Here is a 16,248-nt window from a genome sequence, read left to right as displayed (position 1 = left end):
AAGATTGACTCCCCCAAAGGCAAAACTTACACCACCCCTGATCAAATAGCCTCTATCTTCTCCACACTCTATGTTCTCCACACTTCATGGAACCATATAACCACAGGCCAAACGCCAGACAAGGCCACAACCACCCAACAGACCACCAAGCCATAGAATCCTACCTTAAAGATATCCCCCTCCCAGCGTTGTCAGATGAAGCAAGAGCACAACTCGCAGCTCCCATCACGGTAGAAGAAACAGCACTTACCCTGAAAACAATTAAACCACACAAATGCCCGGGACCAGACGGATTTACAGGCCAATATTACAAAACATTCTCGGATGCCCTGCTACCCCACCTCGCCACACTATATAACTCAATGCTTCAAGTTGACACATTGCCGGAAGATATGCTCAGGTCGAACATAAGCTTGATCCCGAAATCAAACAAAACACTTCTTGACCCAGGACACTTTAGACCCATATCCCTCCTCAATGTGGATACCAAAATTTTCACCAAAATCCTGGCAAACCGTATACAGCCCTTTCTCCCAAAACTAATCCACCCCCCGACCAGGTGGGATTTATTCCATTCAGGCAAGCCAGCGACAACACCAGATGCATACTCGACCTCATCTGGGTGGCAGTACATAGGAAGATCCTGACCCTCCTCCTATCAATAGATGCAGAGAAGGCTTTCGATCGCCTTCTCTGGCCCTTCCTGTTCACTACTTTACAGAAATTCAGATTCCCTACCCCAATAATTGCGGCCCTATCCTCCTTATACGACAAACCAACGGCCACCCTTCTTATACCCAACGTAAAACCGACGACAATTAAGATCCCAAATGGCACCAGACAGGGATGCCCGCTCTCCCCACTCCTATTCGCCCTCTACCTGGAACCCCTCCTATAAAAGATAAGTTACTCCACAACAATCTGCGGCCTCATAGTAAGACAAGACAAATCCAAAATAGCGGCTTATGCCGATGACATTCTCCTGACCCTCACAAACCCGACCCAATCCATCCCACCCCTACTCACACTCCTAGCAGACTATGCAGCAGTCTCAGGATACAAGTTAAACCTTGAAAAAACGGAGGCCATGCCACTTGGAATTCCGGAACGGGACCTCGAAAACCTCCGTTCCTCACATCCATTTAAATACAATGAGGCCAGCATCCCATACCTCGGTATACTCCTCCCCACAAACCCTGAATCCGCATAAACTATCCCCCCCGATCCAACAAGCTTTTATAGATCTCCAAAACTGGAACACCATGCCAATCTCCTGGATGGGAAGGATAGCTTCCATTAAGATGAACCTACTCCCCAGATTCCTGTACCTATTCCAAACCCTGCCCGTCCCGATAGCCCGGAAAGACTTTAAAACACTCCAAACCAAAATAGACAACTTTATATGGTCCAACAAAAGACCCAGGAGATCTACAATGTATAAAACCACAAAAACAGGGGGGCCTGGGACTCCCCAACTTTTATAACTACTTCTAAGCCGCCCAATTAGCACAAATACAGCAACTACACGCTCCACCAGGCCTCAAGATATGGGTGGACCTCGAGCACGACCTACTGGGCAGAGACCACCCCTCACTCCTCCTATGGTTTCCCAGGCAGTGCAGACCCGATACCCCACACACAACCCCGGCCCTACGCACCTCATTTCTGGTCTGGGACAAGACCATACACAAGACCCCACTCGTTAACTCTCCCTCACCTCTTACCCTGCTCTTGAGGAACAAACAGTTCCCTCCAGGGCTGTCCCCCCGGGATTTTGCACATTTTGAAGACAACAGACTTTCACGTTTCTACCACTTCTTCCGATCCAAACAGCTCATCCAATTCCCAGACTTACCCAGACACACGCCACTGAACACCTTCGATCACTTCAGATACCTGCAGATCCACAGCTTCCTGCAGAACCCCCAACACACCTCCACGGCCACTGCTGACCTAACCCAATTTGAACATGACTGTGCACACAACCCAATACACAAGGGCCAAATCTCCTCCATCTACCTGCAACTGAACTCTACCTCCCCAACAGGTGCACTCTCTTATACTAAGACATGGGAAAAAGACATCGGCCCCCCTAACAACCCCTCTGATTGGACTGACATCTGGAAGGCTACAGCATCCCTCACAATATGTGCCAATCACAGGGAGCAAGCCTACAAAGGCTCCTCCGATAGTACTTGACACCCCTAAGGCTAAAACAGATTAAATGCTCCACCACGGACGAGTGCTGGAAGGGTTGTGGATCCCAAGGCACCTACATCCACGCGTGGTGGGAGTGTCCCCACATAGCACAACTCTGGACGGTGGTGGCCGACCTTGTGTCCGGAATCCTATACACCAATATCCCCCTGGACCCGTGGGTCTGGCTGCTCTCTAAACCCCACGCCCCCTTGTTTAGGGCACAAAACAAACTGCTAGCTAAAATTGCTCTAGCTACTAGACGCACTATAGCTGAACAATGGGGCAACCAAAATATACCAACACTAGAGACCGTACTCCGGAAAATAGAGGAAACCAGAGAAATAGACAAACTATCAGCCCTACTCCACGACACAACCCATCACCATAATAAAATCTGGGACCTGTGGATTATATACCACCTGACCCATACTTAAGATAGCCTTAACATAACTGAACACCCACGACTATACACCCATCCCTCCCACCCCCAATAGACACCATCTCTCCCTGCAAACTCCAAAACTATGTACTAGGCTTAATGCCACAACCCCCCCCCCCCCCACCCGAATCTAAACCACCACCTCCAACTCTGCTACCCCCCCCCCTTACATCCTACTAAGAGCTCCACACCAGGAAGACAACCGGCACAACTACCAAAGATACCAACATCGATACACACACCATCTTAGGAGAAACACTTACCACACGCACATACACACACCATCACCCAATACAAACAAACTTACTTACGTCCTTCAATGACACCGGACACACGATCATCGGCCCCCACAAAGGACGAACGCCCCCATGCCCCCCCTCGACCCTCATCATAGGTCCCACAATCAGAGAAGACACCCCCAACCAGGACTAAAACTTCACGGACCACCAAGATGAGTAACTTACGACCCATCAACTACAGATGGCAACAGACTATAATGACTAAGGACACATATGTGTAACGTAAACCTACCCACTAAATGGACATGAACCAATTACACCCCCTCCACACACCCTACCTGTTTCTGGAACCTACCATTGATATGCAAATAATATGTAAATAGAACACTGACAAATGACGGATTTACAGTTCACAAATCCAAACTCAAAGACATAAAGAGGCAAACTTAGCTACAATACTATCCAACTAGTAAGTGTAATGCCTTGGCTGTTGTCTAGATAACGTCACCATTAACGCAATCAATGTCATTCTTCTACTCGACTCGAAAAAGACTTATACCCCACCCCTATTTCTTCATTCTGTACCCCATTTTTACAGTTGATAAAATCTAAAAATAAAGAATTTACAAAAAAAAAATGCTTTCATTAGGTGTACAGCTACAAAACAGTGATTTATGTTTATTTGGGCAATAGACTGCCCCCTTAATTTAATTACAATCAGAAGTTCAAACCCAACAATCCCCTGTACAGCATTGTGTGATATGTAGCGGTGACAGCAGGCAAACATACATAGGAAATATAAAAGTGAGTATTTATTTTTTTAATTTTATTAACTGTCTCTATAAAGCATCAAAAACAAAAAACTACAAAACAGGGAATAAATTCAATAGTGAGTAGTTACCAAGAAAATTAAAATGTAGCTTTCATTGCTGGAGCAACCCTTTAAGTTTAAAAATGGGCATGTAGTCAGTATTGACCCCTGTTTGGTATTGTCTATCTCAAGCCTACAATGCAAAAATACAAACTGTACCCATATTGTCCCTCACAATATGTGCCAATCACAGGGAGCAAGCCTACAAATGCTCCTCCGATAGTACTTGACACCCCTAAGGCTAAAACAGATTAAATGCTCCACCACGGACGAGTGCTGGAAGGGCTGTGGATCCCAAGGCACCTACATCCACGCGTGGTGGGAGTGTCCCCACATAGCACAACTCTGGACGGTGGTGGCCGACCTTGTGTCCGGAATCCTATACACCAATATCCCCCTGGACCCGTGGGTCTGGCTGCTCTCTAAACCCCACGCCCCCTTGTTTAGGGCACAAAACAAACTGCTAGCTAAAATTGCTCTAGCTACTAGACGCACTATAGCCGAACAATGGGGCAACCAAAATATACCAACACTAGAGACCGTACTCCGGAAAATAGAGGAAACCAGAGAAATGGACAAACTATCAGCCCTACTCCACGACACAACCCATCACCATAATAAAATCTGGGACCTGTGGATTATATACCACCTGACCCATACTTAAGATAGCCTTAACATAACTGAACACCCACCACTATACACCCATCCCTCCCACCCCCAATAGACACCATCTCTCCCTGCAAACTCCAAAACCATGTACTAGGCTTAGTGCCACAACCCCCCCCACCCGAATCTAAACCACCACCTCCGACTCTGCTACCCCCCCCCCCCTTACGTCCTACTAAGAGCTCCACACCAGGAAGACAACCGACACAACTACCAAAGATACCAACATCGATACACACACCCTCTTAGGAGAAACACTTACCACACGCACATACACACACCATCACCCAATACAAACAAACTTACTTACGTCCCTCAATGACACCGGACACACGATCATCGGCCCCCACAAAGGACCAATGCCCCCATGCCCCCCCTCGACCCTCATCATAGGTCCCACAATCAGAGAAGACACCCCCAACCAGGACTAAAACTTCACGGACCACCAAGATGAGTAACTTACGACCCATCAACTACAGATGGCAACAGACTATAATGACTAAGGACACATATGTGTAACGTAAACCTACCCACTAAATGGACATGAACCAATTACACCCCCCTCCACACACCCTACCTGTTTCTGGAACCTACCATTGATATGCAAATAATATGTAAATAGAACACTGACAAATGACGGATTTACAGTTCACAAATCCAAACTCAAAGACATAAAGAGGCAAACTTAGCTACAATACTATCCAACTAGTAAGTGTAATGCCTTGGCTGTTGTCTAGATAACGTCACCATTAACGCAATCAATGTCATTCTTCTACTCGACTCGAAAAAGACTTATACCCCACCCCTATTTCTTCATTCTGTACCCCATTTTTACAGTTGATAAAATCTAAAAATAAAGAATTTACAAAAAAAAAATGCTTTCATTAGGTGTACAGCTACAAAACAGTGATTTATGTTTATTTGGGCAATAGACTGCCCCCTTAATTTAATTACAATCAGAAGTTCAAACCCAACAATCCCCTGTACAGCATTGTGTGATATGTAGCGATGACAGCAGGCAAACATACATAGGAAATATAAAAGTGAGTATTTATTTTTTTAATTTTATTAACTGTCTCTATAAAGCATCAAAAACAAAAAACTACAAAACAGGGAATAAATTCAATAGTGAGTAGTTACCAAGAAAATTAAAATGTAGCTTTCATTGCTGGAGCAACCCTTTAAGTTTAAAAATGGGCATGTAGTCAGTATTGACCCCTGTTTGGTATTGTCTATCTCAAGCCTACAATGCAAAAATACAAACTGTACCCGTTTGTCTTAAAGGGACACTGTAGGCACCCAGACCACTTCAGCCAATTGAATTGGTCTGGGTGCTGTGTCCCTATGGTACTTAGTGCTGCAATGTAAAACATTGCAGGTCCAGAGAACTTCAATGTTTACATTGCAGCTCTAAGTCTGCCCTCTGTGGCTGTCCACCAGAATCCGGAATCCAAACGCACCTCTGGTCCATTATCTGAAGCTGGATGTCCTAATGCTTTCCAATGGGGAGGTCTAATACACGCACGTCCATTGCCACGCATGTGCATTAGGTCTCTCTAACTGGCTAATGTTGGCGGGGGAGGAGCGTTGGCCTCACCCAGCACAGAGGGACAATGGCGCTGGAATCAGGTAAGTGGCTGAAGGGGTTTTAACCCCTTCAGCCCCACGGAGGGGGGGGGCGCAAGTGAGGGGGGCCTATTAAACTTATAGTGCCTGGAAAACCGCTTTATTTTCCTGGCACTATAGGATCCTTTTAAGTAGGAAATTTTATTTACCATACTGACACATAAAACGCAAGATTTCATGGATATTTTGGGGAGGTGGGAATGAGATTTTTACGTATTTTTAATGAAACTTATAATAGGTGGGAAGGGAATTGAATTAAATCTATGGTCCATCTATGGTTATGTGGCTTCTATTACCTGCATAAATGACCAATCCATAGCAGGTCTCAGTATTCCGTATTCTACAACCTCGTAGCAAAATATGATCATTGTCCAAAGAATACTTTTCAGCATTCCACTCCAATGTTCCGGTGAAAATGTGCAGGTTGCTGTTGGCCTCCTCACAGGTTACTTTACCTAAAACATGATAATATAACAAACATACGTTAATGTTGTAAAACAGCATTCACTCCATTGTGCAAACACTATAAACAATGGTTTAGAGGTACAAAAAGCTAAGTGGAATTACGTATTTACTATGTCAATTTTCAGGGAATATGTACTAAATTCGAATTAAAATACATTTCAGTAAATTAAAATGTGAACGGCAAAATGTAAGAAAAAACTAATGATCTGTGAAAAAAAAATCTAACTTGGCTATAATCACAGCTTTTCTATTTTAGCCTACATTTTGCCATTCAGATTTTAATTAACTACAATTTGGGTACAAAGCAAACAAAAGGGATGGGGCAACCAGTTTAAAGTCAAACCATTGAAGAACAGTTTGATTCCTAACAGTGGAGTGGAGCCAGGTGCCTCCGACCACCATAACAAGTAAACTGCAAAAAAATAATTTGAGCTGGTTCGTCCAAATAAACTGCCTGGTTAAAGTCGAACAAATCCACTCTGAATCCTTTTACCTAGGGTTTACCCATACAGATACCCCTATGGATAACCATATAAAGAATCCTAGATGGGGATTATGCCCCCCCATGCCTTATACAGAAAGCAGTTAGTCTGCTCCATCAACTGTGAGTATATTTCTACTATTTGCATTTTATACTTACCATAATAGAGAGCACTATTGGCCTTCTTTTTGTCATTTCATATGTTCTACTCCATCATCATTCTACTGTGAACCATTGCCTGAAGAATATCCTTCAAGTGGGGATATAATACCACTACATGCTGTTTTATCCAGAGCTGTTTATAGCTCTACCAGAAGTGAGTTGGCATTTTAGACCTTTGTTTTGTGTGTTATCTATTACACTACTATATTGCACTATTGGTCTCCCTCTTTTTTTGTTCTTTTTCATATGCTGCTATTGACGGAAGTTGCCCCCACAAGCACTTTATGAAAATTGGAGGATGGAATACTACTACTTTTAAGACTATGTCTCACCACCTGGTATTTTTAATTCTTTTATTGTTGGACTATATCAAGGACTATTTTTTATTGTGTTTTTAGAGATCCTTTAGATCTTTATTCTGTTTGTTCTCTTTGGCGCTACCTGTATTTAGTTTTACTAACTACAATTTGGAGTTTAGTGAATAAGCCCCTGTTGTAACTCAACAATTAAAAATATATCTTAACTCCACCTGTGAGGGATCTATTTCCATGTCATCAGATTAATGTTCCCATATGTTCTAGAACAGGCATAGGCAACCTTCGGCACTCCAGATGTTTTGGACTACACCTTCCATTATGCTTTGCCCGCATTATGGGTGTAAGAGCATTATGGGGGATGTAGTTCACAACATCTGGAGTGCCAAAGGTTGCCTATCCCTGTTCTAGAACCTGACAATGCTTTTTTAAGTATTTTGTACAGCTATTTTATAATTTCATGATATGAATGACATGAGTCCCACATTTACCCATAAACTGGAACGAGAAAAGCGCGAGGAGGGGGATGCAGGAATGTGTTTATGGTTTTCAACTTTAGAACACACACGAAAAAATAAAATAAAAACTATTTTAATAGAAAATTACAGCTAGCGGCTGCTTTCTAACATACCTGTTTTTCTGTGTTAGTGCTGTTACTGTATTCTTTCTTGTCTGTCCTCAAGTCACCACAAAAATTTAAGTGAACCTGTCATTGAATTTACAGCTTTACTGAAGTCATTTTATATTGTTGTGTAATGCCCCTTTAAAAAAAAAAATTCTCTGATCGTCTATGTCTCTTTCATGTGCTGAAACCAGCTCTCTGTCACTGCCCCTCTTTGGGAAGCCTGGTCTTGCTTCCCAAAGCCTGGCACAGACCCTCACTATGTCGCTGATGTGCCGGTTTCATTGCCAGCACATCAACGTTTTGAACGGAATGACGTCAATCGTCTAACCGTTCTTCTCTTTCCTCTAGCTGTGTTCTCTTGCTAACAGACATCAGCATAGATTCTGTGCCGATAGTCTAACCGACAAGAGGGGGCACAATTGTAATGGCAAATTATCTAAAAATCTATCGGCAAACAAATTTTCCGGTGAAATCTAAAGAGCGCTATAAATGAGGAGTTGAATAACAAAAAGTACAAAGTACCATTAAAAGCTGCCATTGATTCGGTTGTACTGAGTAGCTTGTGAGTGATCATCAAGGCTTGTTTAAACTTGAGGTTTGTCTCTCTGTAATAAAAACACAAAAATTAGATAATACGCATATAAAATAGCACTTGTCCAGGTGACAATCCTGCCTGAGTTTGCCCCTTTGTTTTTCTAAAGGTTTTTCATGGGTTCTAAAGAAGCCAAGACCTATGATGGAATGAGCGGTATGGATTTCAAAATAGGCAGTATGGCAATAATTGTACAGAAGATCTACATACACACACACTTACAGCCAGACATACACAATGACATACACACACAATCACTCACATACACACTGACAGACATACATACACAATCACTCACACACACACTCTCACTGACAGACAGCCACACAGTGACAGACATACACACACACTTACAGCCAGACATACACAATGACATACACACACAATCACTCACATACACACTGACAGACATACATACACAATCACTCACATACACACTGACAGACATACATACACAATCACTCACATACAGACTGACAGACATACATACACAATCACTCACATACACACTGACAGACATACATACACAATCACTCACATACAGACTGACAGACATACATACACAATCACTCACATACACAGTGACAGACATACACACACTGACAGCCCCTCCCCTCCTCCTCTCCCCTCCCCTCCTCCTCTCCCCTCCCCTCCCCTCCCCACCCCTCTCCTCCCAGTGGGGCTTTTCACAGGAAGGGAGGCAGGCATGCAGGCGGTTGTCCAGCTAACAATTCAGGCGGGCGGCGCTGGCGAGGGAGCACTTTCCCCTGAGCTCTCTGCTCAGCTCCCTCGCGCGCTGCAGAGTGATGCCGGGAGCCGGAATTTGCCGTCATATTCCGGCTACAGGTGACCGACATCACTCTTTTTTTGCTGCCCCCTGGAAATTGCCGCCCAAGGCAAATGCCTTGTTTGCCTCGCGGCTAATACATCCCTGCACGTATATGATAAACAACAACCACTTTAAAGAGGTCCAACTCCACCCACTTGATGGTGTTGCCCAATGATTGCCTTAGAAGACAGGACATCATGCATTCCCGCTCTCTAAGAGCATCCTGGATCAGATAGCCAATGTAAAGAATATTCTTAGATATCTATACACAGAAAATGGAATTTTCCCCAAAAAATCTTTACAAGATTGGTTGTTCACCCATCACATCAGCATTTCTTGCCAAGGGGTTGGAGATGGAAACTGTAGATACAACATGTTCTACCCGACACACACATATCATTAATCCCTATCATGACAATGGATTCGAGGGTTTTGTTTCTGCAACAAACAGTGGAAAGATGGGGGGTTACTCCACCAGCCCCTATGAACCAGGCTCCACTGATCACCTCCAGTAAAGAATTTGGTTGTTTATATCTATGGCCAGTCAGCATCATATCTGAGTCACATCTGTCATCCCATTCCCAAACTCATTGCATATGCTGTAGTTACTGTGATAGAAAGCCAGAAGAACGCCCAAAGGCCCAATAGAAGGGTTCTCCTGTTCTCCCATCAATCAATCAGTGGTATAGAGGTCTATGTTGTTTGTACTGAACTCTAAGCTGAGAACTGCATTACAGACAAAGGGAGGGGGATCTCTTTACACAGTTTTTTTTTTAAAGAAATTAATTATTCTAGCACAATGTATAGATCATTTTTTGGTCTTTCATTTCGTGTAAGGTAGTGTGTATAGTATTATTATTATTATTATTGCCATTTATATAGCGCCAACAGATTCCGTAGCGCTTTACAATATTATGAGAGGGGGGATGTAACTATAAATTAGTATTAGTAGCTTATTATGTAACATAAGAATGGTCATTGAAACCATGTTCCAAGCTATGCCTCCTTTGTCCATTCAAATATTTGAAAGAATGGCACAGTTGATACTGGAAATGATAGATTCTAAACAAAATTCTAAATAAACACATTCTTACCCATCTATGTCTGCTGTTTCCACATAGCACAGGCTGTTAGGTTCCAAACTGTAGAGCAAAAGTAGGTCTGCCTGATCAAATAAAAAAACAAAAAGAAAAAGAAAAACAAAAAATAAATCAGTATCTCAGTATTCAACAAAGTATTCTGTTAGCACTGTATCATCCCGCCCAACAATGGGAGGTACGTAAACGGGATGGGCGGCAGAGTAATGCCAGAAAGGGGCATCAATGTTTGGACTTTTCCGTAAACTGATAAGGGGGTATGTAAGCTTGCCATGGTGCAGGGTAGACTGACAGACAGGTGCTCTGGTCAGCCCAAGCCAGGGCAGATCATGCACAGTGTGCTCCTCAGGGGCGTTGCCCATGCATTTAGTTCCTTGAGGTTACTAAGAGCAGCTTGAGCACATCTAATGATACGCTAACACCTTTATAGTTATGGTGTAGTTGCTAAATACCCTGTTCTAGGATCTGTTCTGTTTTCTGAAATATTCAATTGTACCAATCTGAAAGGGATACTATAGGAACCAAAACAACACATGCTGTTTATCTCTTGTCGTCTAAATTGAACTTTAATCGCACATAGGAGGCTCCTGCAGGATCTAGAAGGCTATTAACAAAGCAGGAGATATGAAATTCCAAATTAAACAGAATGTGCAATAAAGGAAGCGTAAACATTGGATCTCTCTTAACAGGAAGTGTTTAGGAAGGCTGTGTAAGTCACATGCAGGAAGGTGTGACTATGGCTGCATAAACAAAGTGATTTAAATGCAGAGAATCAAGCAGTGAGACTGCAGGGGCATACTCAATGCACCAAAATGCTTTAATTAAGATAAGCTTGCTTTGGTGCCTGTAGTATTCCTTTAAACGTTGACTCCATGACTGATTGTGATTTAGTTGGCAACTGGCCCTTGCCCCTCATCTGACCCTTCCTGTCTGTGCTTCGTACTTGACTTGTTTGCTGTTGGAGCGGCTTCCTCAGTGTCTAGAGGGAAGCTCTAATACCCTGAGGGTTTCCTTCTCAGAACTAGATGATTTGATATCACATCTTTCTAGGGAGCTAAACCTGCATAATGGGAGTCCTGGAGCTGTTCCAGAGAACTACAATGCAGTCTGGTTTGGAGACATTTTTACTTTTCCAACCTGTAAGAAATAATAGCTAAAGAGCAGAAACCGGTCATGGCCTGGCCCTTACACTAGAGCCAGGGTGCCCAAAAGGTAGATCCCCAGATCTTGTAGAACTACAACTCCAATGATGCTTTGCATGCGTTTTCAATGCCTTTATAATTGCAAATCATCATGGAAGCTGTAGTTTTAAAAGATCTGTGGAGCTACCTTTAGGGCACCTCTGTAAGTGAGTGGCCTGTAAATTAAAACAAATGGAGGAGCACTATATGAATTTGGGGGTGCATAGTGACTCCCAGCATCCATGTACAACTGTTAAATGATCACCCCCTAAAATTAACCTTTGGCTAAACAAATACATTGGCAATGCATGATACAATGGAAAATTTTACATACTCACAGGCACAAAATCATCCTTTTGTAGTCGAATGATATCACCAACCTGTATGTCCTTCCACTTCTCTGCGCAGAAGCTTGTGATAAGAGAATGGTACAGTGTTTATTCAACGATACAGTGGAATGTTTGTAATGTATGTGTGAGATAGGCAGGAAATAGTGTAGTACAGTGTATACACCTACTCACTGAATAACTCCTGGAAATGAAGGGAGTTGGATGAGAGCCATATAGAGGTATTCATTACAACTGCAAGAAGCCTCACATCCCCCAGTCAGACTTGGGCAAGGGTAAATTTTAATTTCGGATTAAATTAAAGCGGAAATGTGTGTGTTTTTTTTTTAGTTTTCCTTATGGCTACTGTATTATAATGATTATACTTTCTTTCCTTGCCACTTGCCTTCATGTGAACTTACTATATTTTCTTCCTTGTGCTAGATCTATGTGCCTCCATTTTATCCTCTGATATTCTCAATATCTAGGTGCCTCCATTTTGTTCTCCATAATATCTGCTATTTGCCCTTTTGGTGGGATTGATTTTACTGATGGATTGTGGGCAAATCTGATTTGCAGCTGAACTCGAACCTTGGTTAAGCTCCATCCCTTGTCATGTTTTGCCAACATGACTACTACACATAAGGAAAAGTAGACTAACTGATAATATATTTAAAAAAAAAAAACTAACTTATAATATATTTGTCAAGCTATATATTTGAACACAAAACAAGTGGGGTTAAAACCCTACGGCCCCCTGTCAGCTTCTCCAAAGTGCAGCACAAGCTGCAGGGGCCAAAGCCAACAAAACCTAAGCCCAGCTCCTAGCTCCAACCAGCCGGCCATGCTGACAGAAACAGCCTGGGAGACATGTATAGGGCAACTTCCAGCTCTCCGTCTACAGCAAGGGGTGAGTGACAGCGAGCTTATGTGTGCTAGTGTGCTAGTGACCTTCTGTGTGCACATAGTAAACTGGTGTTTAATGAGTTTGTGTGTGTGTCAGTGAGCTTGTGTGTAGTGAGCTTCTGTATGTGTCAGTGAGTTTGTGTGTGTGTCAGTGAGCTTGTGTATGTATAGTGAGCTTGTGTGTGTCTGATAGACAGCCACTAGAGGTGGAGTTAACCCTCCAAGGCAATAAGTGCAGTTCATCAAATACTGCAATAATTACCATTGCAGGGTTAAGGGACCTGGGACACTTCACCCAGACCACTTCAATGAGCATGTTGTGAATTATATGTGCACATTGAGAAGGTTTACAGAGGGCACTACCTCATGATTTTTGTAGTTTAGTGTAAGCACTATAAAATTTAATACATAAATGTGTGTTGGTAGATACACAGTAAAGTGTGTTTGCTGCAAATAAAGATTATTCTTTCCTCATATTTAATCTTAAAGTAATTTTATTAAAAATAATTTAATTAAACAGAGAATAAAAAAAAAGATATAACACATAATTGGTATTTATTAAAGATTTATTATGTGTCAAATACTTCCGCTCTGGTATGCTTTGGTATTAAAGATAATTTCAAAAGCTGAGATAAATCTGTTGATGCTGACATTCATTGAGTAAATGTAACCTTCTTAAACCACACTAAATCCAGTAAAGAATCTAGAAAACACCATCTGTTTTCCCGACGGTTTTCCTTACCTTTGTCCTTTGAGAATATCGCATGGCCTGTTGTTTATGGATTTGTCGCTCTTGCTTCGTGACTGTAAGACGTAACCAAGTGCCAATTATTGCAACAGGTAATACAGGTGCTCCATATTAATATACGGACATGTTGTTTTGCTTTGTTTTTTTACTACATGTGGAACTATGGAGAATTGATTAGGTAATTATTATTTTTAGGACAATGTATCTATTTTAGATTAAAAAATCTAGTTGAGCTGTTTTTCATGCTGTGTTTTTTTTGCCCAAAAGCATCCCCTTCTCAGTTGTCCACAATTCTAAGTTTAGTGAATAATATCTATCATGTGAATCCTCAATAATCTTGATCGATTATTCAATCTTGTAGGAATCTGCATATTTTGGAAGGGAGGGAGGGAGGGGGTGCACAGTTTCAACTTCTCAGGTGTTCTGAATTTGCACACATTGACTACAGTTAGCTGGCACATATGTGGTCCCCTGTCTATAGCAATGAGTCAACAAATAGGTATGGGCTACTAGATGCAAGGGCCATTCAGTCAAGGTATCTACTCTACCTTTCTGCACATCGCTTTGACAAAGCAGAGGACTTATTAGATGCTATATTATGGACACCTATTAGATTCTATAGTGTATAATGTTTAAGGAAATGGGCACACTCACTATATCATCAATGAGGTCTTTGATTCCTCGTATAATCAGGAGGAAAAGCAAGGGCAGCATTATGGCGAACCAGGGCACAGTAGAAATGGCTGGAACCATCTGAAAGAAAAATATATATACAGTAAATGCCAAAACATTATTTACATTTAATAATGTGTGAAACAATTGTGAAAATGTAGGTGAAAATGATGTTAAAGAGTTACTGCAAGCACTACCACTTAATTGATTTGAAGTGGTAATGGTGCCCGGAGTCTGTAAGTGCCCTTAACTGCCAGAGGTATAACTCCACCTTCTGCAGAATAATTAGCCAGCCCAGAACACATTTTTGGGCTGGCTAATCTCAATTCTGTACAAAATTAGATTCTGAAGGCCAAAACGCACAGAAGTTGAGCGCCCGACAGCTGGCAAAACCCCTACATTATACATAGTGTATAAAGTCATTCCAGTGACAAAAATCCATGGCTACTGAAGTATTCTAATGCATACAAAACCCATCATACACATCCAGCCAAAGGCTATCTGGTCATCATTAATTTTACACCACTGCTCCTGCAGTGAGTGTGTTTGTGTTAACTACTGCTGTTTACATCCAGATCAACACTGCATCTGCATTATTCTTAAAGGAACGCTATAGGGTCAGAAACTCAAACATGTATTCCTGACCCTATAGTGTTTAAAATACCATCTAGCCCCGTGGTCCCCCTTAAACCTCGAAACAAAGTAAAATCTTACTTTTATTCCATTCTGCTGCTGCTACCCCATCACAGTAGCTCAGAAATTTCACTCTTAATTTTCCAGCCCACATAGCTGTAGCTTCCCTTAGAAATATGTTTGGAACTTATATAGACAGAGTTTTTCACTAAAGTGAGAATTTTTAGGAATTCAAAATAAACTCAAAGAGAATTTCAAATTTAAGGGCAAAACAGCCAAACAAAAAAATATCTAAAATCACTTATGCTGCCAGTTTGGCTACTTTGTTGGGTTTGAAAGTGAATTTCAAATTTAAGGACAATTCCATACCTCCCAAGTGTCCTTATTTAGGAGGGACAGTCCCTATATGGAATCCAAATCCCTCTTTTCTAGGAGCTCCATATTGTTGGGGTGTCTGAGTGTGTAACAGAGCTCCAGGGCAATGAAGCTCACAGCAATGTGTCTTTAAATTACAATGAATGTGTTTAGAAATCAGTCTGTGTAAATAAGATACAGCGTTCCTGTTCTAAATTACATTTCAGTTTCAAACATATTTATTGACGAGTCTTCTAAAATCTCTCAGAACAGCCTCACCTTTGGCTACATCCCCTCTCACATCACTAAAGTTAAAGTGTCCCTCTGTCCATTTGAAATGTCAGAAGGTATGTCGTTATTTACTAAAGTGAGATTTGTCAGGAATTCAAAATTAATTTCACATTTAAGGTCAAAGTAGCCGATCTGAATGCATAGCTGACTGGGAAACATTTTCAAGCTCAGCTACCTTGGCCTGAAATTTGAATCCTCAGTTTATTAAAATAAACTGTAACTGTTTCTGTGAATTGGCCCACTTAATACACAACTCTCACTTTTGACATCCTGAAAAGCGGGTAAGAAAGGTAGGTCGGCCCATGAAGGGCAGACCATGCTGGGAGCCTTGTATCTGTGCTCCCTGTAGAGTTCTAATACCCTTAGCATAGCCCTCATGTTATGCTTGTGGGGGAGTCCGCAAAAGTTGGACACCAGGAAACAAACTCAGGACGGCGGGACATGACCCGAAAATCGGGACTGTCCCACAGAAATCAGAACGCTTGAAAGGCCTGTATGATATATGAATTTTGCACAGCAACATATTATAAAT

At 42.0% G+C, this 16,248-nt stretch overlaps 1 protein-coding gene across 1 annotated transcript in view; it reads right to left on the bottom strand.

The window, feature by feature from the left end:
• The window catches only part of ATP8B3 (ATPase phospholipid transporting 8B3), an 89,328-nt gene that overhangs the window by 46,079 nt on the left and 27,001 nt on the right, over positions 1-16,248 (bottom strand). The window contains exons 5-10 of the mRNA XM_063455895.1: positions 14,421-14,519; positions 13,761-13,822; positions 12,125-12,197; positions 10,603-10,673; positions 8,610-8,692; positions 6,337-6,495 (exon numbers count right to left, since the gene is read on the bottom strand). Of these exons, the coding sequence (XP_063311965.1) occupies positions 6,337-6,495; positions 8,610-8,692; positions 10,603-10,673; positions 12,125-12,197; positions 13,761-13,822; positions 14,421-14,519 (547 nt within the window). The remainder of the gene's footprint in view (positions 1-6,336; positions 6,496-8,609; positions 8,693-10,602; positions 10,674-12,124; positions 12,198-13,760; positions 13,823-14,420; positions 14,520-16,248) is intronic.

The sequence above is a fragment of the Pelobates fuscus genome, chromosome 5 (assembly GCF_036172605.1).
Source record: "Pelobates fuscus isolate aPelFus1 chromosome 5, aPelFus1.pri, whole genome shotgun sequence".
NCBI lineage: Eukaryota > Metazoa > Chordata > Amphibia > Anura > Pelobatidae > Pelobates > Pelobates fuscus.
The sequence above is the reverse complement of the archived record's forward strand: the minus strand, read 5'-3'. Positions and strand labels throughout refer to the sequence as shown.